The 23,430-nt window shown below is 44.3% G+C and overlaps 2 protein-coding genes across 5 annotated transcripts; one reads left to right on the forward strand and one right to left on the reverse strand.

The window, feature by feature from the left end:
- The first annotated feature begins 21 nt into the window (after positions 1–21).
- gyg1a (glycogenin 1a) lies at positions 22–8,959 on the forward strand. The gene is made up of 7 exons (XM_030356376.1): positions 22–179; positions 1,266–1,401; positions 1,966–2,140; positions 2,537–2,699; positions 4,820–4,946; positions 6,316–6,541; positions 7,342–8,959. Exons 1-7 carry the CDS (start codon positions 47–49, stop codon positions 7,570–7,572), a joined length of 1,191 nt encoding a protein of 396 aa, XP_030212236.1. The 5' UTR covers positions 22–46; the 3' UTR covers positions 7,573–8,959.
- A 7-nt stretch (positions 8,960–8,966) lies between these two features.
- Positions 8,967–23,409, reverse strand: hltf (helicase-like transcription factor). 4 transcript variants are annotated; one of them, XM_030356367.1, is made up of 25 exons: positions 23,014–23,409; positions 22,509–22,711; positions 22,094–22,260; positions 21,814–21,938; positions 21,126–21,214; positions 20,946–21,017; positions 20,443–20,634; positions 20,037–20,111; positions 19,752–19,788; positions 19,031–19,088; positions 17,888–17,958; positions 17,499–17,609; positions 16,229–16,321; positions 16,022–16,113; positions 14,875–15,033; positions 14,367–14,499; positions 13,900–14,035; positions 13,404–13,583; positions 12,712–12,827; positions 12,232–12,416; positions 11,609–11,734; positions 11,073–11,185; positions 10,630–10,810; positions 10,102–10,182; positions 8,967–9,589 (listed from the first exon to the last, which is right to left on the reverse strand). In XM_030356367.1, exons 2-25 carry the CDS (start codon positions 22,704–22,706, stop codon positions 9,446–9,448), a joined length of 2,934 nt encoding a protein of 977 aa, XP_030212227.1. In that variant the 5' UTR covers positions 22,707–22,711; positions 23,014–23,409; the 3' UTR covers positions 8,967–9,445. The 4 variants fall into 4 exon arrangements, with proteins under 4 accessions (XP_030212227.1, XP_030212226.1, XP_030212229.1 ...); XM_030356366.1 differs by lacking the exon at positions 23,014–23,409 and adding an exon at positions 22,965–22,992; XM_030356368.1 differs by lacking the exons at positions 8,967–9,589; positions 23,014–23,409 and adding exons at positions 9,604–9,901; positions 22,965–22,992.
- Between the last annotated feature and the right edge of the window lie 21 nt (positions 23,410–23,430).

Consider the following 23,430-nt stretch of genomic DNA (forward strand, 5'->3'; position numbering starts at 1 on the left):
GAAAGAGCAGGGGGCATGTATGCTGTCACTGATCACGTGATCCGGAATGTGGAACTTAATTCCTGCGTTGGACTGCTCCCAGCTGCTGAGCATCTGCCAGCTGCATATCAAAGGTTTCAATCCGAATCTTACTTCTTCCTCGGGGCACCGTGCTGCCTGCTCACAGAAAACCATGGCGGGTGAGATATACTAGAGGACAATGGAGTCACACACAAACGCACGCACACACACACATTCACAAAACCCTTCTAGTCACATAGACTAGTGACATGGCGCTTCGGATGCGCAGGTCGAGTACTATTGCTTCTTTACCAATCGTCGCGGATTAAGTTATGCTTAAACGTTGCCGGAAAAACTTTGGTTTCTTTCTTAAATGGCAAGGTATATATTGTATCTAATTTATGCGTGTGACATAGGCGTGGGAACGCAGGGTTTGCTTCGCTGGGAACCACAGTGGCTGAAGGAGTCAGTGCGTACGTGCGCCGTCGCCAGTGGCCTTGTTGGGACGCGCGTAACGTTTCGCCGTGGCCAGTGAAGCGCGAACGTAATCGGCGTTTCCGTTGCATTTTTAATAGTTAAATAATAATTAAATAAAAACTGGAATGCTGTCAAAGGGAGCTCAGTGGATAAAACTATTCTGGTCCGGTGTTCTCTTTGCCCGCAATAGGCTACAACATGCCTATTAACAAATAACTGAAACGGAAACCACCGTACCCGGGTTTTGCAATACAACTTCTGATAGCATCATACGTTGCAAGCGTTTTTAAGGTGCGACCTAGTATGTTAGCGTTATCCTTTCACCCTACCTTTAGGCACCCTGAATGTACAACGTGTTAATACTTAATGAAGCCTAAGGTTTATATACCACATTTATTTATAGCAAATAGCCTAAATAGTTATAGGTCATAATCAATGCTCTATATAGCCTAGGCTAGACGAATAGTAAGTCTTAAAAACAGTGTTGTAGACTTTTGGTCTAAAAAGAACTGTCTCTCTTTAGAATGCAATCTAACCTATACTTTTTAATATATTTAATATCAATATGACATACTTTTACACTGATAATATACTGCAACAACCCAAGTAACGTAGAATAGATCCTCAATGATGTTACCTTGTATGGAAAGTTATGAAGGGGAAAGGATGGTATTTATGTACAACTCACGATTGGTCATTACTCCAACCTCGAATTTGAGTGTGTTTAAGTGCATTCACTTAACTATGTATATGCATATGAGTGTGTGTGTGTACTTGTGTCCATGCAGACCAAGCATTTGTGACGCTAGCAACAAACGACAACTATGCCAAGGGAGCAATGGTCTTGGGGCAGTCGCTACGGAAACACAAGACAACCAAGAAACTTGTGGCCCTCATTGGGCCCCATGTTGCTGAGCCCTGCAGGTAAGACCGCTGGACCCCCTACTTTGTCACACACACACACACACACACACACACACACACACACACACACACACACACACACACACACACACACACACACACACACACACACACACACACACACTGTGAGCTAGGAGGGTGTGTGTCGTGGGTCATTGCCATACAAAAATGGTGGAGTTAAGACTGCAACTGTGATTAAGGGCTGTGCAAATACAATTGACTTGACGTGACTCTGAATAGCCCTCTGGTGTCCCGAAGCATATAAATCATTAAAGGTGACACATTATACCACCAGGAGTCTGACTCTTCTGACATCACAAGTGGGCGTGTCCAACTAGATGTATGCTGGATTATGGATAGATCAGTTTACCAGCCTACCCAGTGGACCGTAGCAAACGTTGCTCATCTATCCAGCACACATCTCGGTGGACGCGCACACTTGTGACGTCAGAAGAGGCAGATCTCCAATACGGTTTGTAACGGAGTGAATCACACTCACTCCTGGTGGTATAATATGTATAGTATGTATACCCTTAACCACGACGATGACACGTTGTGCCACAGGCGTGTGCTGGAGTCGGTGTACGACGAGGTGCGTCTGGTGGACGTGTTGGAGTCCGGGGACACCGCCCACCTGGCCCTCATGAAGCGCCCGGACCTGGGGGTCACCTTCACCAAGCTGCACTGCTGGACCCTCACGCACTACAGCAAGTGTGTGTTCATGGACGCAGACACCCTGGTGGGTCCGCCTCCTCCAGTCCCACCTACATCGTGTTTAGCCTCCAACGCTGGGCCAACGGTCCAGATGGATTTATGCATAGGCTGACATTTTATGACTAATGATATCAATTTTGTATATTTAAATGTGAAAGTAAGCCATATTGTAATTTTAAAGAATAAAAAATTGTCAGTGACTAAGGTGTAGTCATTGTTATCTGGGTAACTAAGGTGTAGTCACCATGATACATTGTAATATTGGGATCATAATCTGATATTGTATTGTACCATCACAATTATACCATGGATACCAACTAAATCAAATATATATATATATATATATATATATATATATATATATATATATATATATATATATATATATATATATATATATATATATATATATACTTCCCAGGTGTTGTCTAACATAGATGAACTGTTCGAGAGGGAGGAGCTATCGGCAGCTCCGGATCCTGGTTGGCCAGACTGTTTCAACTCCGGGGTGTTTGTGTTCACGCCGTCCAATGAGACACACGAGAAACTGCTGGCATTCTGCAGTGAGAACGGCAGCTTCGATGGTGAGACCCAAGTCATCCTTAAGGTTCACATCCAGGGTAGCATCTGTATTGTGGCACAGTGTCTAGTATTTATCTTTACTTTGTGAATAACTTCTCCGCAGTGCCAACATAGTGGCGATGTGACGATGCCATCTTTGGTCAGTATTACTAAAGAGGATGTAAAGTGGTCTAGTTGACAGGGTTCTCTCTGGATTCTTACCCCAATATCCGCATCCTTCCTATTTTACTTCATGAGAAATATGCCTAAACCCTTACCTGCTCATTACTGAGCTGTATCTGAACACAATGAGTCGCTTTGGATAAAAGCATTGGCTCAATGACAACATTATAGATCAGTCACACGTGGTATTCACAGCCCACGCCTATCCCAGCGGCCACCCGTTTCAAGTGAATCAACTGTGGGATTACTCCTGGAGGCAACTATGCCTCCGACAGGGAGGCATAGTCATAGTTGCCTCCGTCTTTGTTCTTCAGCACTGGGTGTTTTTATACTCCGAAAAACACACAAGCATGCACACACACGCACACACACTCAGACATCCAGAGAGACCCACACACATGAAGACACAGACACGCACGTACACACAGACGGAGATAGACACACACACACACACACTGGTTTAATAGAAGATGCCGTTTATGTGTGACTTTGTGCCGCCTGCCGGCGAAGTGTGGCATTACCCGTAAAAGCTATTATGTTGAGTAATTTAAGAGTAAATTACACTGTGACGTCATGGAACGACTTCTTGCACACGTAAAGGGAGGTGTCCTCTATCTGCATGGCATGGTACCAGTTCCTACCTCCTTCTGACGCAGACTGCTGATCGATTTAGATCATCAGCGCTTTGCTTAGCTTAGCTTTTGTTAAAGACAAGAAAAGACTTCTATTTTGGAAACATCAACGAGATCTCCAAATCAGAACAGTCAGAAAATGCTAAAAGTCTGCTCCTTCTCCTGTGAGTAGCTCTTCTCATAAGATTGTTATAGACTTCTGAGTGTCAGACCTATTAATGTGCAGTAACTCTAGACCTAGTCTCCCAACGCGTGACAAAGTTACCCTCCACCCACCTTCTACGCCAACGTTCTGTTGACAGTGCAGTGGGTGTAGCCTGACGTAACTCCTTGTTATTAGGATTATCTGTCTCTGTTCCGACTAACCCCCCGCCCTTTACAGGCAGAGGTACAGAAGCTGTGTGCAGCACGTGGCAATGTGTGGTGTTGTGTATCAAAGTATGAGTGTGTGTGTGTGTGTGTGTGTGTGGGGGGGGGGGGGGGGGGGGGGGGGAATGCGTGCGTGCGTGTGTGTGTGTGTGTGTGTGTGTGTGTGTGTGTGTGTGTGTGTGTGTGTGTGTGTGTGTGTGTGTGTGTGTGTGTGTGTGTGTGTGTGTGTTTGCCTGTCTACTTAAGTTTGTTTGGTTGAGTAAGTGAATGGGAGATACATTTGCAGGTGCATACGTTTGTGTGTGATGGTATCTGAGTGTGTGTGTGTGTGTGTGTGTGTGTGGGTGTGCATACTTTAATTGATGTGAGCAAGTGAATGAGAGAGGGATTGCATACTTTTGCAAGTGAATGCGCTATGCTGTGTGTAGGCCATGCATTCTTCCCTGGCTGCGCTGTCAACAAGGCTCTCTAGTTTCTATTAATACTAGTCAGAGAGGCTAGGAGCGCATGCAGGATAGGGAGAAGGTATGGGTAGGGGGCAAGTGGGGTTAGGGTTGTCAAATACAATGCATTTGTAATGCCCTTAAACACTGTTACGATGTCCAAGGGCTTCCCCGGCCTACATTATAGCGGCGAGCACATGTATACAGCCAGGCGGGTCTGACAGGTATAAACACGTTTGAGAAGTAACCCTGATGGCTATGAGTGCAATAGATCAGTTAATGGTAAATACATAAATATACAGTATATATATTTTTTTCCTTTAATCAAAATTACTTTAAGGGGATCAACGTTTTTACATATTTATAGATTTACTTTGAAAGAGGAGCTCATCCTCCTTTACCCGATAATTACATGTTGGTTATCTTTTCAAACCGATAACTGCAGATCTATGTCTTACTATTTGACATGATATATATAGTGTGTTTGTGTGTCTGTTTGTGTGTGCGCGCCTGCAGGTGGAGACCAGGGGGTTCTGAACAGTTACTTCAACACCTGGGCCACCGCAGACATTTCCAGGCACCTACCCTTCATCTACAACCTCAGCAGCATCGCCATCTACTCCTACCTCCCAGCCTTCAAACAGTCAGTCGTCTCACACACACACACACACACACACACACAGCTAAGTATTGGTGAGCAGGCATATGGTAGCCTGGCGATGTCATACTCATAATTCTAGTCAGAATATGAGTCTGAGACCGAACCATTGGGCTGTGATTATAGGGCGGAACCAGGAAGGAAAATGCCTCTTCGCTCAATTGGATAGACCTAAAACCAATCAGAGCAACGTAGTATGTGACGTATGTTGTGCGAAGCACAGCTATTCTCAAACTAACTCAACTGAGCGCACGTTCGAAGAAGTAGAAAAAGAAGATGGACATAAACGATTTATGCCTGTTTTGTAAAAATAATTTAAGGATACACGGACAAATTGGCAACACGGTCAGCATTTTTGGGAAAAAAAGTAAAAGCGCTGAGCGCTCTTTGGTGACGTGGTTGATTACGTTAATGTGTATCATCTGTCCATCAACGTATAAAGCCCGCCCTTACAATTTGATTGGTCAGACCACTTTTTGATCTGACCCAATATCTCCCAACGAGCTCAATTCCAGACTGAATCTCCCAGACCAAATATTTTGGGGGCGGAGTTCAGGCTGGTATCCAGCCTAGGCATATGAAGTACAGAGATGTGAATTTAGACGCTGAGATGAAAAAAAAAGAAGCATTTCTAGGACTGAACGGGATGTATTATCCCCATGGTTATGACCCACCCCAAATTTGTGATACTTTTGAGTTATTAAGCTACTATCGTTGTGTATGAATGTTATTATGAGCAATGTTGTCTGACGTGGCCATGAACATCAACCACTGCAGAGCAGAGCTCAACAAAATCACACACCTCCCCACAAGTGGCTCTCTGTCTTGACGTTGAGGTGATTAGTTAAAAGTATTTGGATGTAACAAGAAGAATACCACCTGGAGTGGAACGTTCACAAACCTTTATAAATATATATAAAATACATAAAATATATATATTTTAGGTTTGCCTTTTAAAGCAAGTGGCGTAAACCTCAATCAAGGTAAATCTCTCTATGTCTGTGTGTGGGGAGAGAGAGCATTGGATTACAAGGACTTGGAACAAACACACTCAGACAGAGATAGCCGCTGTGTTGTTCACTTGTTGGCCGAGTCTGCTCTGTTCGTTCAGTCTCTGGTTTCATCTCGTTTACGTCCAAAACTTCCAAAATTTGTTTTGATTCCAGCGACGGCACACATCATACAATGGCTGTGTGCATGGCCTGGAAATGACATACCCCAATAACCTGTGATTCAATAAAGTAAAAAAAATACAGAAAATAGAGCTTTGCTAAGGGTTCTTTACTACACACGTGACACCTAAACCTTCCCTGCAACCTGACTCTGTCGTGGTGTGATTTCTCTCACTCCAAAGGTATGGCCACAAGGCCAAGGTGGTGCACTTCCTGGGAAAGGTGAAGCCCTGGAGCTATTCTTACGATGCCCAGAGCGGAGAGGTCAAGGGTCACTCAGTGGCGCCCGGCCTGTGCGAGGTGCAGCCCGACTATCTGCGCCTGTGGTGGGAGTTTTACTCCGGCGCTGTGCTGCCTGCTCTGCTGGAGGCCTATGGAGACACACCCTTCAACACAGGCTGTGTGGATGTAAGTTGGCTGTGACTTTCAGTTTGTGTGTGTGTGTGTGTGTGTGTGTGTGTGTGTGTGTGTGTGTGTGTGTGTGTGTGTGTGTGTGTGTGTGTGTGTGTGTCAATCGTAGCTGATTGTATGATCCCTGTTATCTTCATTATCGGCAAGCTTTTGTGTATGAAATGTGGCTGGGATAAATTGTTTGCCTGTTCACATGCAAAGCAAAGGTAGAACTGTGTGTATTGGCCGTTTCTATGGAGTCTATTTCTATGGAGTTTTACCTATGCCTTAAAACTAAATCAATTGGTTAAAAGTGCATGGAAAAAACATTTGAATATATTTATTATTTATTTAATGAATTTCTACAGATAACTACATTTTCCACATAAAAAAAAAAAATCATTCAAATAACTTATTCATGCTTATTGGTTCTGCCCTGTTGACCCATTTTGGTTTTCCAAGATTTGTATCCCAGAATATCAACTGTGGGTTATAGGTAAAAGTTCTAGAGTTTCTCTGAAAGAGAACGTTTTACCTTGTAGCTCACTACCACAAACTCTGGTCATCTGAAAAGGAAGTTAATCATTAATAGTTCAAGGGAAACTAAAGAGCCGTCGGACATGAATCTGTAAATCGCGTGACGGCAGTGTAAAACATTAGGTATTGCACTTTATCGCTGGGCCAGCAACATGAATGGGAATCTCACAGGAATTCAAAAGGGAAACTTTGGATTTCTCCTTATAAGGCTGCTGGCTCTTGGCCCCTTGTTGCACATCAGTTCATCCGTTATTTCCCTGTATTTTTTTTGTCTCATCTAGGAGAAGTCCCATGAAGAGATAAGGGAGATCTTGACATCAACATCCCAAGCCGCCTCCTCCTCCACCTCCTCTTCTTTTGCACCCTCTTCTTCTTCTTCTTCTCCTCCTCCTCCTCCACCCAAGGTGCCCTCCGACGAGAGGAAGAAGCGGTGGGAGGCGGGCCAGGCGGACTACATGGGAGACGACTCCTTTGTCCACATCGAACGCAAACTGGACTCCTTCCTCAAGTAACACTGGTGGAGGAGTAGAGCGAAACGAAGGGAGGGAGCGACGAAGAGAAAGAGTAAACTATTGTAGGCTATGGTGTTCAAGGAGGGCGGGGCCATTCCACAGCCACCCCAACCAATCAGAAGAGGGATGAGATACTTAAAAAAAGTAAAGTATGCTCTTTGAGGGCCTGAGCCGCCCTGAGTTCTGTCACTGTATGTGTGTGAGAGAAAAGTAGAAAATTACCAAGAGTTAATAAAGCAATGGTCTTAAAACTGCTGCTTATGTAGAAAATAACAGATTAATATATTAACAATATAATCAGTCTTCCAGCAGCTGGGAACATGCTAAAAAGCAAAAGCAGCTACCAACCACCACCAAGATGCATTGGACATCGGGAACAAAAATATTTCCAGGAGGCTTTTACTTTGAAGGAGATCACTCGTAAATATCGCATCACTACATGCTGCCAATCTCCAGTCAGTGTTGAAGGAGCATGACCACTCCCTTCTTCAATTGATTAGATAACTGGTGTGAACACAAACCCAGACCAGCTTGTGTCCTCACGGTGGTCCCACCTCACCTCTGTATCCCCCCTACACCAGCCCTCCGTTAGTCCTGTGATGTTTTGCATGGCAGAGCTTCCCTCACTGAATGAAACTCTACAAATGTCAACACTGAAGACGGAAAATTCTTCTTGTATTGTGTCCGTGTTAAGATGACAAAGGTTTATATTATGCAGTTTATGGTGTGATCCCAGTCAACCCCCCCCCCCCCCCTCTTCTGCATGTACTTCAACCTGCACAGCAGCCAAACCTCCAGAGAGAATATATTTTTGTGCCATGATCCAGTGTTCTTTAAGTGTTATAGTGTGTCGTAACCAGCTGCCTTACCGCTGTTCACTGTTTACAAAACCCTTTATTTACTCTTATTAACTAATACTGCTGCTCGGATGCAACGACCATGCCAAACTCCGCTTCTCGGTTGCTAAAACCCCACAGAAATGATCCCCTCCTCAAGTAGGATCCCATTGTCTGAGTGTAGTGGCTAGGGTGTCCGACTCCCAGCCGAAAAGTACGCAGCCTAACCTGTAGGCGTCCTTCAGCAAGATACCCTAACCCCCTTAAACTGCTCCATTAAGGACCTAATTGGGAATTCACGAGAAGTCGCTTCAAATTAAAGCGGATACTAAATGACGATAAGATAAGTCGTTCAGAATATGCCTGGAGGCTGAAGTTAACCACAGCACTGTGAGATGAGACGGACAGGCAGTGGTCTGTCTGTTACTTTAACTGTACTTCTTTTCTGTCTACGCAAAAAGTTAATAAACTGGTGAGTAGCAGTGGCTCTTCACACTCTTGTCTTTCTGACCTGAAAGATGCAGAAGTTGTAAAAATAAAAAGATGAATTTCAGGAAACTGTTTTCATGAACGTTTATTGCACGTTGGCGTACATGTGGTGAAATGGAACATAGTTAGATCATTTTTCCAAACCAAGTAATGAAGTTGAATAGAAAAATCTGGTGTGCATTGTTCTGGTAAATCGAAAGAAGAAATATTCAACCAGACATTTTGAATTGGCTTATGAACACACAACTCTTGTTTCCTTTAAACTACGGTAGGTTAATTGAAATCACAGTATGTTTCAAATACATTATTACACCCTTGTATGGCTTAAAACAAATGGGAGTCAAGAAAGAAAGAAAAACGACAGTCTGCTAGATAACACTGTACAGTACGCTTTAGAATAATAACAATGGCAGAAAGGCCATGTTTTACAGAAATAGTACTGCACAAATAAAGTAACAGCTACATTTCAAATTACAAATGAAACAATGAGGAACACCCGTTGAGAAAAACTAACAACATAAGTTAGGGCCATTGGCTCCGCCCACCGCCTACAGATCCATCAGGGCTCTGATGTCATCAATGCGAGACGCTTTCCTGTCAGTGTTTTTCGAGCCAAAGGCCTTCTCCACCAGGTCCTGCTTCCCCCTCTGGATTTTGACCATGTTCTCTTCTACCGAGTCTTTCACTATGAACTACAACCGGACAGAAGCAGAGGTATCGTTCACAATGAACTACAATCAGACAGAAGCAGAGGAATCATTCACTATGAACTACAATCAGACAGAAGCAGAGGAGTACTTGACAATAAACTACAACCAGACAGAAGCAGAGGAGTCCTTCACAATGAACTACAACCGGACAGAGGCAGAGGAGTCCTTCACAATGAACTACAACCGGATAGAGGCAGAGGAGTCCTTCCCAATGAACTACAACCGGACAGACGTAGAGGAGTCCTTCACAATGAACTACAACCGGACAGACGCAGAGGAGTCCTTCACTATGAACTACAACCAGACAGAAGAATCCTTGCTAATGAACTACAAAAAGGTAAGGCACTGCGTTCGATGTCCACACTGCCCAACTGTAGGCCTTCTGGAGCAAGATGTTGTACCCCTACTTGCTCTTTAATGATCTGTATCTGAATCCACCAAGTTGCATTGGATAAAAGCATCAACAGTAACTATGAAGAAGTATTTTTACTCACCTTGGTGACAAAAACCTTGCGTGTCTGGCCCATGCGGTGACAGCGATCGATGCACTGCTCTTCAGCCGCGGGATTCCAGGCCTAACACGGACACAGTTTGTATGCGGTATACTAGAGCTGTCCACTGGACCAAACACATTCTCTGAATATTGTTCTCGAAAAAATAACATTATATATATATTTTTTTTTTTTAATTGCAATAAATGATTTGTTTTGTATAGTCCACATGGGCGCACAAGAAGGGCTGCACAAAGGCTTAAGGTGGTCACATCAAGTGGGTATTGGAACATTAAACTGAACATCTCATTAACATTAAGTAGATATTAAAAACCAGACAGAAAAGGCCAACTAATCTTTGCCGTTTTATCTAACTTGAAAACCGCTGTGAATAAAAAAAATAAAAAGACCAGAGAGCTAATGTGTTCTGCACTCCGTGTGCTGTGCTCGTAAACATTTTGAAAACAATGATTCTACTTTTTGTCGCGCCTCAGAATTGAGGCAGATTGCATCTTCCTCATTGGCACTCACCGGTTCCATGAGGAAGACGCGAGAGGCTGCAGTCAGGTTGAGCCCCACCCCTCCCGCCCTCAGAGACAGCAGCATCACAACGGGGCTGTCGGGGGCGGAGCTCTGGAACTCCTGGATCACCTGGGCCCGCCTCTTCTGGCTCAGGGTCCCGTCCAGACGCACAAAACTGAAGCCCTGCTCTCTACAGAGGGAGACAGGACAGATGACGGAGGCTGCTCTGATGTCTGTACAACTAGGGATGCACCCATTCCACTTTTTCTCAGACCAAGTACAACTCATCGGGTGGTTTTTGAGCAAGTACATGAGCTAGGCCGAGTACTGGTATAGGTGCCTGTCCCTATTTACAACCGAATAACAAGGCCGTAAGGCTCCAGTGTGTGGATGTCATGTCAGAGTGAGAGTGAGAGTGAGAGTGAGAGTGTGCGTGTGCGTGAGAGTGTTACCTGAGTGGGGTCTCCAGTATGCTCAGGAAGCGTGTGAACTGAGAGACCACCAGACTCTTGATGCTGCTGTCCTCAGAGCGTATCCGGACTAGGTTTCCCAGCAGTGCCTCCACCTGAACAGACACCACAACCACAGACCACATCAGTCACATGCCGGTACGAGCGCATCACACCACCGTGGGTGGCCGTTGGGCTGTTCGAGCCTGTGGGGTGTTACGATGAGCCAAGAGAGAACGTTACTGTGGCTTTGATCTGAAAGGGCCATCTTATATTATAGTCCGCCTTATACTGTAAGGACGGGACATGGCAGGGATATGACAATGATTTATGAGTGCCGATACGATGTACGGTGTATGTATTGTGATTCTGTCAATAGTGGACAGGATAAAAAATAAATGTTGAGGTTCTACAGGGTCGTTGGTGTCCTACATTATATTAACGTAGTATAATGATAGGGTAACGCAAGATCCGTTCATTCCTCTGCAGTGGTGTGTGGGGGGTAACAGATGGGCTGGGCGGAGCACCGAGGGCCGTACCTTGGAGCTGGTCCTCCACCCCTCCCCGTGGGCCCCGTTGTCCTCCCCGTCCAGCTCCTCCGGGGGGACCTCCACCAGCTGGCTGATGGAGAAGGGGCTCCGGCACAGCGGGCAGCGCGCCCCCTCCTGGCACACACAACCACACGTCCCCATGAAAGATATAGATCCCAGTACTTTGTTAAAGGGGACATATTATACCACCAGGTGTGAGAGAGTGTGATAAGCCGTTTTGAAATTCAGCCTCTTCTGACGTCATAGGTGGGCGTGTCCACCTGGATGTGTGACGGATAGATGAGCAACGTTTGCTACGGTCCACTGGGTAGGCTGGTACACTGATCTATCCAACACACATCTGGGTGAACAGGCCCACTTGTGATGTCAGAAGAGGCAGATTTTCAAAACTGGTGGTATACTAGGTCACCTTTAACCTCACATCCGTCGATATAACAATTCATCATTAGGCGTGGAATATGTCTATTTTTTTATACATTTCTTTTTCGTGTCCATTTCCTCGTTTGGCACTTTAATATCGCAGTTCTGCCCGAAAAGTGCCTCAAAAAGAATAAAAAGGTTGATTGATGCAAAATCAAGACAATGAACAAAAAATCAAAGTGTGCACGGACCTGCTCGCTGGCGACCACCTTGGCGATGCAGGGCCGGCAGTAAACGTGCGCGCAGGGCGTGATGACGGGCAGCCGGACCGACTCCAGACACACGGCGCACTCCTCGTCAAAGCCGCTGGCCAGGACGCTCCGCAGCTTCTCCACCAGGCGCTCCCGCAGCTCCGCCGGCGTCCCAGCACCACCCGCTGGCCAGGAGGAAGAAGCACCCATCAGGAGAGCTGTAGGCTACTATTATGTTTACAACGTACTGCCATCCGCTGGCCAATAGACTACATGGCACCCAAAACCAATATTAAGAGATGATTGATTGTATTAAATGCTTTCTCAATTAACCATCTTTGGCGGCCTGGATTTTGATTTAGCGGACTGTGAAATCCTTTTGACGGCCACCAAAGAATTTTCACCGTTAGAAAAACTATGCAGACTATTCTGACCAAAGTGTTTTAGCCATAGAGCTACAGGGAGTGGGTGGTGACGTACTCAGGTCGGAGGTGATCCTGGCCAGGAGGTCAGGGTGACAGCAGTGCTGCCGCAGCCTCATCAGGATGGCCAGCACATCGGCGTAGTTACTCAGCACTGTGCCCACAGCCATGTAGCTGAGCACACACACACACACGCACACACACACACACATTTTCAGAGTGAACTCTATATTAACTTGTTTTATAGACTGCACTAAATATTGGAATATATATCTGAATGACTTTATGAATATTTGCATTATTTGAAAAGCAAAGGCAAAAAACCTGGGGGGAAAAAAAACCTCTATTTTCCCCACCAGGTGTGATGTGGATAAGCCATTTCACACTTGACCGTAAAGTGACGTCCCGTGTGGCAGTGACCATCCAGATGTTATGAAAAACCTTTAAAAAAGGTGACATATTATACCACCAGGTGTGAGTGTTATTAGCCCCGACTAGCCATTTTGAAAATCTGCCTCTTCTGACATCACAAGTGGGCGTGTCCACCGAGATGCATGACAGATAGATGAGCAACGTTTGCTACGGTCCACTGGGTAGGCTGGTAGGCTGATCTATCCAGCACACATCTTAGACGGTGGACACGCCCACCTGTGATGTCAGAAGAGGCAGATTTGCAAAAAAACAGCTGGCAACGGCTAATCCCACCTGGTGGTGTAATACGTCCCCTTCAACGTGATTCGAGCACTCCACCTGCTGATGGTGCCCTGTCCCTCCAGGCGGGCCAGCTCGTACTCGTCCCTCTCCTGCTGCGTCAGCTCCACCTGCTCCATGCAGACCATCTTCTCGGGTAGGGCCACCAGGGGGCGCCCGTCGACAGTGCTGCTCTTGGTCCTCCTCAGCGTGATGCACCGGACTATGGTCTGGAGGTTGCTGTGGTAACACACGGGACACATAGCAGAGACGAGTCGCTACTGTGCCGTTATCATTTTGTAGTACAATTTGTGTGTGTGTGTGTGTGTGTGTGTGTGTGTGTGTGTGTGTGTGTGTGTGTGTGTGTGTGTGTGTGTGTGTGTGTGTGTGTGTGTGTGTGTGCAACAGAATAGAAGTCAAAGAAAAGTGATCATGAGCAATAACGCCATCACTGAGTGTGATTGAATTTATTGTTATGCCACTGTGGTCTTTTTATCTCAGAGGGTGTGGGTGAGTGTGTGCGTGTGCGAATGAGTGCGTGTGTGTGGTAACGCACGACAGGCCAGCACGGTCACCCTGGGAAACCGGCCTCTGGATGATTCGGTTCCACCACTCCTTGATGTCGAAGGGCTTGAGGCGCAGAAAGGCCAGCAGCATCCATAGGTCCTTCAGGCTGTTCTGGATGGGAGTTCCTGGAGGGAGGGGGGGGGGGGGTGAGCCTGAAGGTCAGCACATCTCTATGGAGTCTGCTAAAAAGTAGTATCTTTCAAATACAGCCATTTAGCAAGTAGACACTTTAAGACATTGTTACTTGAGTGTATTCAGATGTTAACAAGTAGGGCGTGGGCCAGTGGTTCAAAGATGACTTCAGGTTAGGCTATGGACATTTGGGGGGGGAATAAAATCCCATAACGTCTCAGTTGGGAGTTGGGCACCGGGTTGGGTTTAACCCTTTCATTTGGCAGTAAGAGCTCCAGTGCTTATCCCCAGTTGGGGGCTCTGGGGGTGAAGAACTGTTCTAACCTGAGAGGATCCAGCGGCGCTGAGCTTGGAGCTGCAGCACGGCCCTGCCCATCTGGGTGTTGGGGTTCCGTATCATGTGACCCTCGTCCAGCACCACCCGAAGCCACTGGGCCGCATGCAGGGGACTCGTATTCTGAAAGGACCGACAGATTTAATGTCAGCACATTGCAAGGTTCTATCGTTTCCGCAATCCAAAACATTAAACATCTGCCTCCTTTAAACAAGGGGCTGTAGTAGAGCAAGATTTAAAAGCTACACAATTTCCTCAGCTATTAAGGAGAAGTAATGTTCTGTGATAATATCTCTTTCAAGTTAACTGTGCCTCAGTGTGATGCAATTTCGATTTCAGACAGCCGGTTAGGCAGCTTCTTTTTGCAACCCCATGCGTCTCCTAGATAGACTATCCTGTCTATCGGGCTCTACTTCAGGGAGTTTTAACATTTCATGTAGGGTAGTTCGGGGTCTTGCCTAACAAAACATTTATGGGGACATAGGGGCGACCGGAGACCTTTGGGATGGCCACAGCATGGTCGGCAGCGAGGACGTTGTAGGTGGTCAGCACCACGTCCTGGGAGGCCAGGAAGGACGCGCTTCTGTTGCGCTCTGGCCCGTAGTACAAGTAGACGTTGAGCTGCACGTCGGCATGCACGTGCTGCTCAAACTGGTCCTGTTCACAATAAAGGAGCACACATGGGAGGGGGGGGGGGGGGTGAGGGAGCTTTTTGATTGTGTTTGTATGTGGTTTTTCTTCTTTGTGCATGCGATCTTATGCGCATGCGTGTGTGGGAGGGAGTCAGTGTGTTTGACCATGTTTGATTCTGTGAGTGCATGCGTTTGATTCAGTGTGTGTACGTGTGTGTGGTCCAGTGTTTGCATGGGTTTGTGATTTAGTGTGGCAGCGTGATTCATTGTGTACAGCATCTACAGGGCCTTCAGGCTTTTCTGGATAGGGGTTTCTGATGAGGGGGGGACTCCACATCACTGGAGAGATGATCACGACAACTATGCGGTAGTTACGATGAAAAATTGCTATTAAGCAAGCAATCTATTTAGACCTTACTTAAATGTACTTCAGAGGTAGGGCTGCTCGATTATGAATAAAATAAATCATAATCACGATTATTTTGGTCGATATTGAAATCACGATTATTCAAACGATTATTTTTGAGTTATAAAACATGATGTATTTATTCAGCAAGTCTCTCCCAAAAGCACATAGTAACTGAGGATTTTGAAATTTCGCCTTAAAAAAATACACAAAATGGTCCAAAAGAAAAAATTCTAATCTACATTAATTTACAGATATGTATCCGGCTGTTCTGCATTTGCTATGAAACATTTATAAAAAAAAAAAAACGTTTTTTTTTTTTTTACTCGATTATATTCGTTTTGTGATCGTTTGACGCGCAAATCGAAATCGTAAATCGATTAATTGCCCAGCTCTATTCAGAGATTAACAAAAGAAGCGGGTAGGCGTTGGGCATCTGGGTCAAGGACGACTTCGGTTTATGCTATGGACATTTGGGGGCCTCGAACCCAATACCCAATTTTCAGTTGGTGGTTGACCACCCACCGGATACGGAGCCAATTAACAATATTGACAAAAAACCCAGTAAGAGTGTTTGGGTGTGTGTGTGTGGGACACAGAGCCTTACCAGCCAGTTGCTCAGCACAGAAAGCGGGCAGATGATGAGTGTAGCTCTGGCTGAGAGCTCCGCTGCGCTTTCTTTGATGCAGGGCTCCGCAACTACACATGCATAAATAAACACACGATACAATAACCATTTACTACTACTTCACCAACAAACTCATTTCCATAAATAACATTCAATAAACCGTTGCTAACGAGCACGGTAACTCACCTTCTTTGGGAACAACGGCCTTCTTCGCTGCACGCTGCACTCTATTCTTGGTTTTCGCGCCAGATGTTGATTCACACACCAAGTCTGGGTCTTCTAGCAATGCAGAAGGAAAAGCACATGGACAGACAGACACACAGCTCAGTCAAGAGGCACAACTCCAACCACAGACGCATACATTGATTGCTTCCGAATATCGGCTTAAAGACATTGAACCTTATTAGAATAGTGTATTGGCAGCCTTGTTTAACTCCCCGCAAAAAATAAATCTGGGTTAATTCCCTCATGTCTGCAGTCAACCTGTAGGCCTCCATGAACAAGAAGCCAAACACCGGAATGCTCCTCCATGATGAGGCTACACATTCACTTTTAAAAAAGGTACACTTGGTCTTTTTTTTTAACCTGGACCTAATTAGGGTTGAGGTTTAACAATGACGTTTTCCTTTAAGTCTCTTGCGCTAAATAATATTAATTGGCAAGTAGTTAATTTATTTTTTGGATTGGATCACTCAAGATCAAAAGGTGATGCATGTGCACTTACACCATATAAGCAAAGTCCCGGTAACATACGTTCTGTAACTTATGTGTTGGAAAAAACACTAAATATACAAATCATAGATGGAATAAGAGATTTAATTTTGTGTGAAAAGAAAAGTGTATAGATAAAGATATTGTTAATAATTTAATACTGATTTATCATGGGAGGGGGGGGGGCAGATTAATCCTGATTAATGAGTTTAATCATTGGTTTATTTTAGAGCTGTCAGTTAAACGCGTTATTAACGGCGTTAACGCAAACCAATTTTAACGGCGTTAAAAAAATTGTCGCGCGATTAACGCAATTGTTTTATTTAAAAAAAATAAAAAAAAATATTTTTTTTTTTTTCTTTGGCTCAAAACATAGAAGCAGTAGCCTGACTGCTATGTTCAAATGACATTTGTTCAAAGCAGTCGTTTAATTGCACTATAGGCTCTTTTTTTGTATCGTCCTGTTTTGATCAGTATATGCCAACGTTGTTATCAATAAAAAATCATTTGCACAAGGCAAGCCGTTGCACTTCACCATGTTGATAAGAGAATTAAAATGAGAAGAATTATGGGACAAAAAAAATCAAGGGATATTTAGCATAGAAAAATAATTTGCGATTAATCGCGATTAATCGTGAGTTAACTATGACATTAATGCGATTAATCACGATTAAATATTTTAATCGCTTGACAGTTCTAGTTTATTTTATTATTTAGTAATGATAATTAGTAACTGAACACTCACCATCTTTGGGAACGGCTCTCTTAGCGGCTCTCTTGTTCTTTGGTTTTGTGCCAGTTGTTGGTCCTCCCAGCACTGTCGCAAAGTCTAGGTCTTCAAGCATCACACTGGGCCCTTGACACACACACACACACACACACACACACACACACACACACACACACACACACACACACACACACACACACACACACACACACACACACACACACACACACACACACACACACACACACACACACGATAAGTTGAATGCCCTCCAAAATCTAAAACAACAGCAAACTCATAGAAAGACATCTGGTTTTACAATCCTAGAGAAAGACTATCCACCCAGATGTATGATAGTGTTCACTTAGCGTCCTTTTAAAAGACAAAGATATCAAACTACTCACTTTTCTTCTTCCCGTCTTTGCTCACAATCGGTACTTCCTGGGTTTCAGCTGGCGTCTCCACCACCTGGGGACTGACTCAAAGAAGTGGAAAGGATATTAAAAATAATTTACAATAAATGAATAGACTTTGAAAAGGTGCAGTGTGTAGAATTTATAGGCATCTTGTGGAACAGTATTCAACTGAATTTCTAACATTTTAACAATTCATGACATTTTGAATTTGCATAATGAGCAACGCTGTATATGAAATGCCCCACACACCATGGTGTCCGAGAACCGTAACCCTTTCCCATGCGCAGAGATCAAAATCAGCTATTGCCAAGGTGGAGCTCCCCACTACCTCACATATATACGCAAGTGTCAGACGAAGCTAAACTCTGTCGCAGCCCTCAACATCAACCGCTTGACAGACGGAGCTTCGCACATTCCACATATAGCTCCTCATATAGCAAGTGAAGACCAGCTTGCTCTGTCCTTTCATCAAAATATCCTATGTATTTAGAGGAATCCATTATCATGGAGTTCGACTTTTTAATCCAAGTGTAAAATTGTGCACTGAATGAGAGTTTGCGAATGAGGTTGATTATTAAAAATGGGTGTGAATTCTTTAATACACCCATTTTTGGGGACTTTCATTTTTGAGTTTTTTCTCGCTCTTGGATAACTATCCAAAACGAGGGATGACTCCGTCCACGGTTTTGTCTTGTTCAGGTACCGCAAGGCAAGTAAACAGTGTTTTGTTGCGTCTACTGCTATCGACAATGATCAATACATACAATAGATAGTTATATGCACTCAAAAGCATAGAGTACTTATATAGTACTTGTAGTCAAAGACGATGAAATCATTTTGGAGGTACCTAATGCCACCATACACAATAAAGTCAAGTAAAGACTATTGTTTGCTCCCCAGGACCAGTCTACCTGAAGGAATCCTTGTGAAGGATGTCTTACCCCTTCATAAAATAATCGGGATTCCCTGCAAAATGATTAGGATAAATGACTCTTCTGGATGTGTGTAGTGTGTAGTGTTTTCTCATAGCAGAAGCTCAAGTTTGAATAGTTTTTTTGTATTTGTTTGGTTTTGCGGTTTGGAGATTCACATGTCAAGACCTTGTGGACAGTTAGGAAACACCAGCCTCACCTGTGAGGCCGTCTGGAACCACTGGGTGCGCCGCCTACTATTGTGCTGTCCACACGTCCTGGTACAGGAAAGGAATCCCATGAATTACAGTCAGTCAACATTAATGGAATTTCAATTCAATCAGTGGTGAAAAAAATATCATGGTATAAATGAAAATGATCATGGTTTATATCACAGTATGACACTGGGAGGTGCTAGAATGCAGAAAAAATCTAAACTATTCATTTTTTCTGACAATGCTGGGCGTCTTTGCTTCATTCAAGGATCATATTTCAATGTTTAAATGAGGGCATGGTTTGTTCAAAACGTTCTACCTATTTATGATAAAGGAACGGCTGAATCAGGCAATACATTCTAGTTATAATGGCATATTTCTCCTTTTCTGGCGATTGATCATTCAGAATAGTGTTTTTTCGTTTTTCATTCTCTTGAATAGCACTAGAGCCTGCCCTGACATACAGCCACACTATTACTTACAGCCCTATTTAGCCCTTTTATTTTAAAATGTTATATGGCAGCACAGTCCCACAATTACATTATTTTAAGAGAACTCTGGAATGCTGAGTGCAGGAGTTCTGACCGTGTCTCAAGTGAACAGGTCTTCACTTCTCCCAAAGTGAAGACCGGCAAATTCATACCGGTGTACTTTCTATACGATTATACTGTCCACCCCCAACTAAAAACGTAGGCAGGCAAACACAAAGTCTGGAACAGTGATTACCTTCAGATCTGGAGGGGGCCGTTTCAGTCAGCCCTTCCTAAAATGGGTCACAAACAATGATGAACAGTATGTTTGTGAACAAAATGCACATTATTGCAGAAGTTTTATACAGGAATTCTACGGAAAAACATTCCATAGCAATATTATTGAAATGTTACCAAGATTATAGATCTTAAACTCATAAAATCCAGCGTTATTACCTGGACATTAGCAGACTGCTTAAAATGTTATCCAGACTACAATAACACAATAAATACAGGAAACACTTGATATTTGGAAACGTACACATCTCTTCACTGGAAGAGGCATTCCTTGGTGGAAGTTGGTGAGGATCAGGGCGATGGTGGTCAGAGTTTTACCCTGAAACACAGAGAGAGGCAACGGCTTGTATCAGGAACAGGCCAAGAGTTGGTAGTTCAAAGTGTGACTCCAAAGTGTAAAAACTGTGGAATACAACGCCCGACACAAACTTCTTTAGTTATGCACCTTCCCATTATGCACCTCTTTATTATTTTACGAAACTTGCTTGTGCAGCATTTTTTAGTGGTGGTATGTTTTCTGTTCTTCCATTGTTCTCCACCTTGTGAGGCGTATCCCGTGGGCGTATGGGATGAAAGCGTCTGATAAATTCCAAAAATTAAAACCAAAAGAAAAGTCATGTAGGCTCACTCTCTTATTTTCTCTCACTCACCAAGCCCATGTCGTCTGCCAGTATGCCCCCCCGGACCCTCTGTGGCCGCTCCTTGGCAGAGAAGAAGGTGAGGCTGTTGTAATAGAGCCCCCCCCTCTCCTCCCAGAAGGGGGGGAGCTTGGAGCTGTTCTCGCAGGCACACATCCAGGACAGGGCCTGCTTCTGGTGGGGCATGAGTGACGTGCTCACCAACTGAAACAAACCAAACCAGGGAGGGGATTCACCGTGATTAAATATACCCAATCATCATCAAAATCATCACATAAGATAAATAAAGCAACTCCTTTATTTTCTCAGATACAGTTGTGAAGGAAGAGGGAGATGAGCCAGTTACCGGACTCTGCAAAAACACAGCAGAAGCAGGACAAGAGGGGGGTCCAGAGACGCAGAGAAAGCGGCAAGTACGTGAAGGCCACTCAGATCAAAGGAAGACTTTGAATAGGCTCGGGCCAGGCATCATTCTGGGAAGCCTATAGTATGGTCCAGTCATTTAAAAAACCCACCTCGGAAGCTTCCTTCTCTCCATCTTTACTCTCCACCAGGACGTCAAAGAGATCGTCAAACGCATTCTTCAGCTGCGGGGGTGGAAAAAGAGTTTGTTGGCGTTATATTTTTTGGGTAGATTTGACGATAAATCCACCTGACAATTCTGATCAAATGAGTCCAAGTCGAGATGTGCTGACCTCCTCGGCTGACAGCGGGGTGGTCACAGGTTTTTTAGGCAGCCGTGCACGTCCACCTTGCGAGCCATAACTTGTAGTCATTGCGACATCTGGCCATTAAGGAGTTGTACAGAAGGACCATAAAAAAGACAGCAACATTAAAATATATATATATATATTTTTTTTTTTAAATAAACACCTCTGCTCTCTCCTCCCTTACTTTTCTTGACATAAGCTTAAAGAAATATTATTTGATTTTCGTTAGAAATTGCCATGCCATCCGTCAGCTATGGGTGGATGAAATGCCAGACCACTCACAGTTTACCGATCATCTTCCATGATCAGTTTGGGTATTTCAACTTGCGTGTCAATCACAGGTGAGTTAATGGTAACCCTTCTAAAGGGGGGAGAAACATTAGGGAGCACAGAAGGTGGGGATGGTTCTTTACTCTCTTCTGGGCTCTCTTCAAAACTCTCAAATATTATCTCCAGCCACTTCAATAATATGGAGTCTGAGTTTATGAAACTTTTAAAATCTTTAGCATCTGTTGAGGGGTTTTGATTAGATTTTTGCTGCACCACATGCGCAACAAAAAAATGCATGAGGTAAACTATTCAACTTTATCGATTGTTTGAATTATACCCTGCCTGTGTGGGGTGGAGACTCTGTCTGCATACACAGATGATCGCATGCACAGTCCGTCCCTACCGGAGTTAAACTTGAAGCCGTGCACGGCCATGCGTTGCTTGAAGATGGGATTGTTTTCCTTGGTTCCCCAAAAGGACAGAGTCACAGGCATGTTGAAGGCGTTGTTGGTCCGATACGGGACCACCCTTATAAGACACGAAACACAGTCATAAATGCTGAGATACTGGATTTAGTTATCGTCTCCGTAACATAGGACATTATGCATTGTTTGGTGATGCAAAAATCAAACCCTTCAAATCATAACCATTTCAAAGAAAACAAACAACAACATTTTAGTCACCCTTCAACTTTAACGAGGTTGCTGTCCATAACAACGGCCATGGCTGCTGCGAGCTCCTTCTTTATGTGGCCCACCTGGTTTCCATCCGCGTTTGTAACCATCACTGCATTGCGGTCGTAGGGGTTATTTGGCTGGCGCACCAAGGCAACCATTTCCCCTGGGTTAACCTGACAAAAAGAACATTGTTGAAGTAATTTATTTGCAAATAATATAATTATATTATAGTTAATATAATTAATTATGCATCCCCAACTGCATGCATAATTAAGGCTAAAATACACTCCTCTGTTGAATGAAAAACCGTATATTGATAATGTTAGAGCAATGCCTGCATTTATGTTTCTGGATCTCAGCCTAGTCAGCCAAAAGTCCAACAGTTATACAACAGCAGTTTGTTGACGTAGGGGTTACTCACCACTCCAGTGTAATACCGAATCCCCACCACGCTGCCCTGCAGCTGACCAAACAGCACGCTGCCATCGGCATCTGGCTCCTCGGACGCCGCTGCCCGGATCGCCTGCGAAAGAGACTCTGCGCTCGACTCAGAGCGGTCGGTAAAGATATCGACCTCAGGATGGCTATGCCACCCAAAGCGCCGCCTGTAAGAAGCCATTGTGTCTGACAGATAGACAGACAAGAAATACAAATAAACACACATGACACATCCAACGTGGCCATCTTTTGTTTAGAACATTTTGAAAAAAGCTCACATTTAAAACTGGACTTATTCAAAATCCTTATCAGAACGTACTTGGAACACGTTGGATATATAGATTGGATATAAATAGGGGTGTCTGCCTAATTAGCAAGAGGGGTAAGGCAATTCCCAGCTAGTCTATCAATAATAGTAGGGTTCGTAGGTTAGCTATACCTTTACGACTCATTTTAACGATGCCATGTTCTCTTTTATGGTATAATACCTGTAGCCTTAGTGGAGTTTCTTGACAACTGTAGACTTGCTGGACTGCGTAGACACGTTTAACTTATCACCTTTCTTTTGCAGTTTTCTTAAACTGAAACGTCAACCTAACTAGTTTCGTTTCGCATCCAAGCAGTTACGCGCCCTCTGCCTCGGCTGAATTCTGACCAATGGGCGGCAAGGAACGACCTTTGTTCCGATTGTGGGGATGTGAAGGGAAGAATCTGAATTTTAGCGTTATCCCGGTCTACCGCAACGCATTGTCCGGTCTCTTACTGCCTCTGAACTGAGTACGTCAGTTAACAGTCTCTGTAGCTAGAAAAATAAGAACATGATAATCATATCAACAATAGCGGCGAGGAGAATGAATGTAGAGTTTGTATTGCCATAATGTGTTCAAAGCAATATCCGAAAGATA

This window comes from Gadus morhua, chromosome 5 (genome assembly GCF_902167405.1).
Source record: "Gadus morhua chromosome 5, gadMor3.0, whole genome shotgun sequence".
NCBI classification, from domain to species: Eukaryota; Metazoa; Chordata; class Actinopteri; order Gadiformes; family Gadidae; genus Gadus; species Gadus morhua.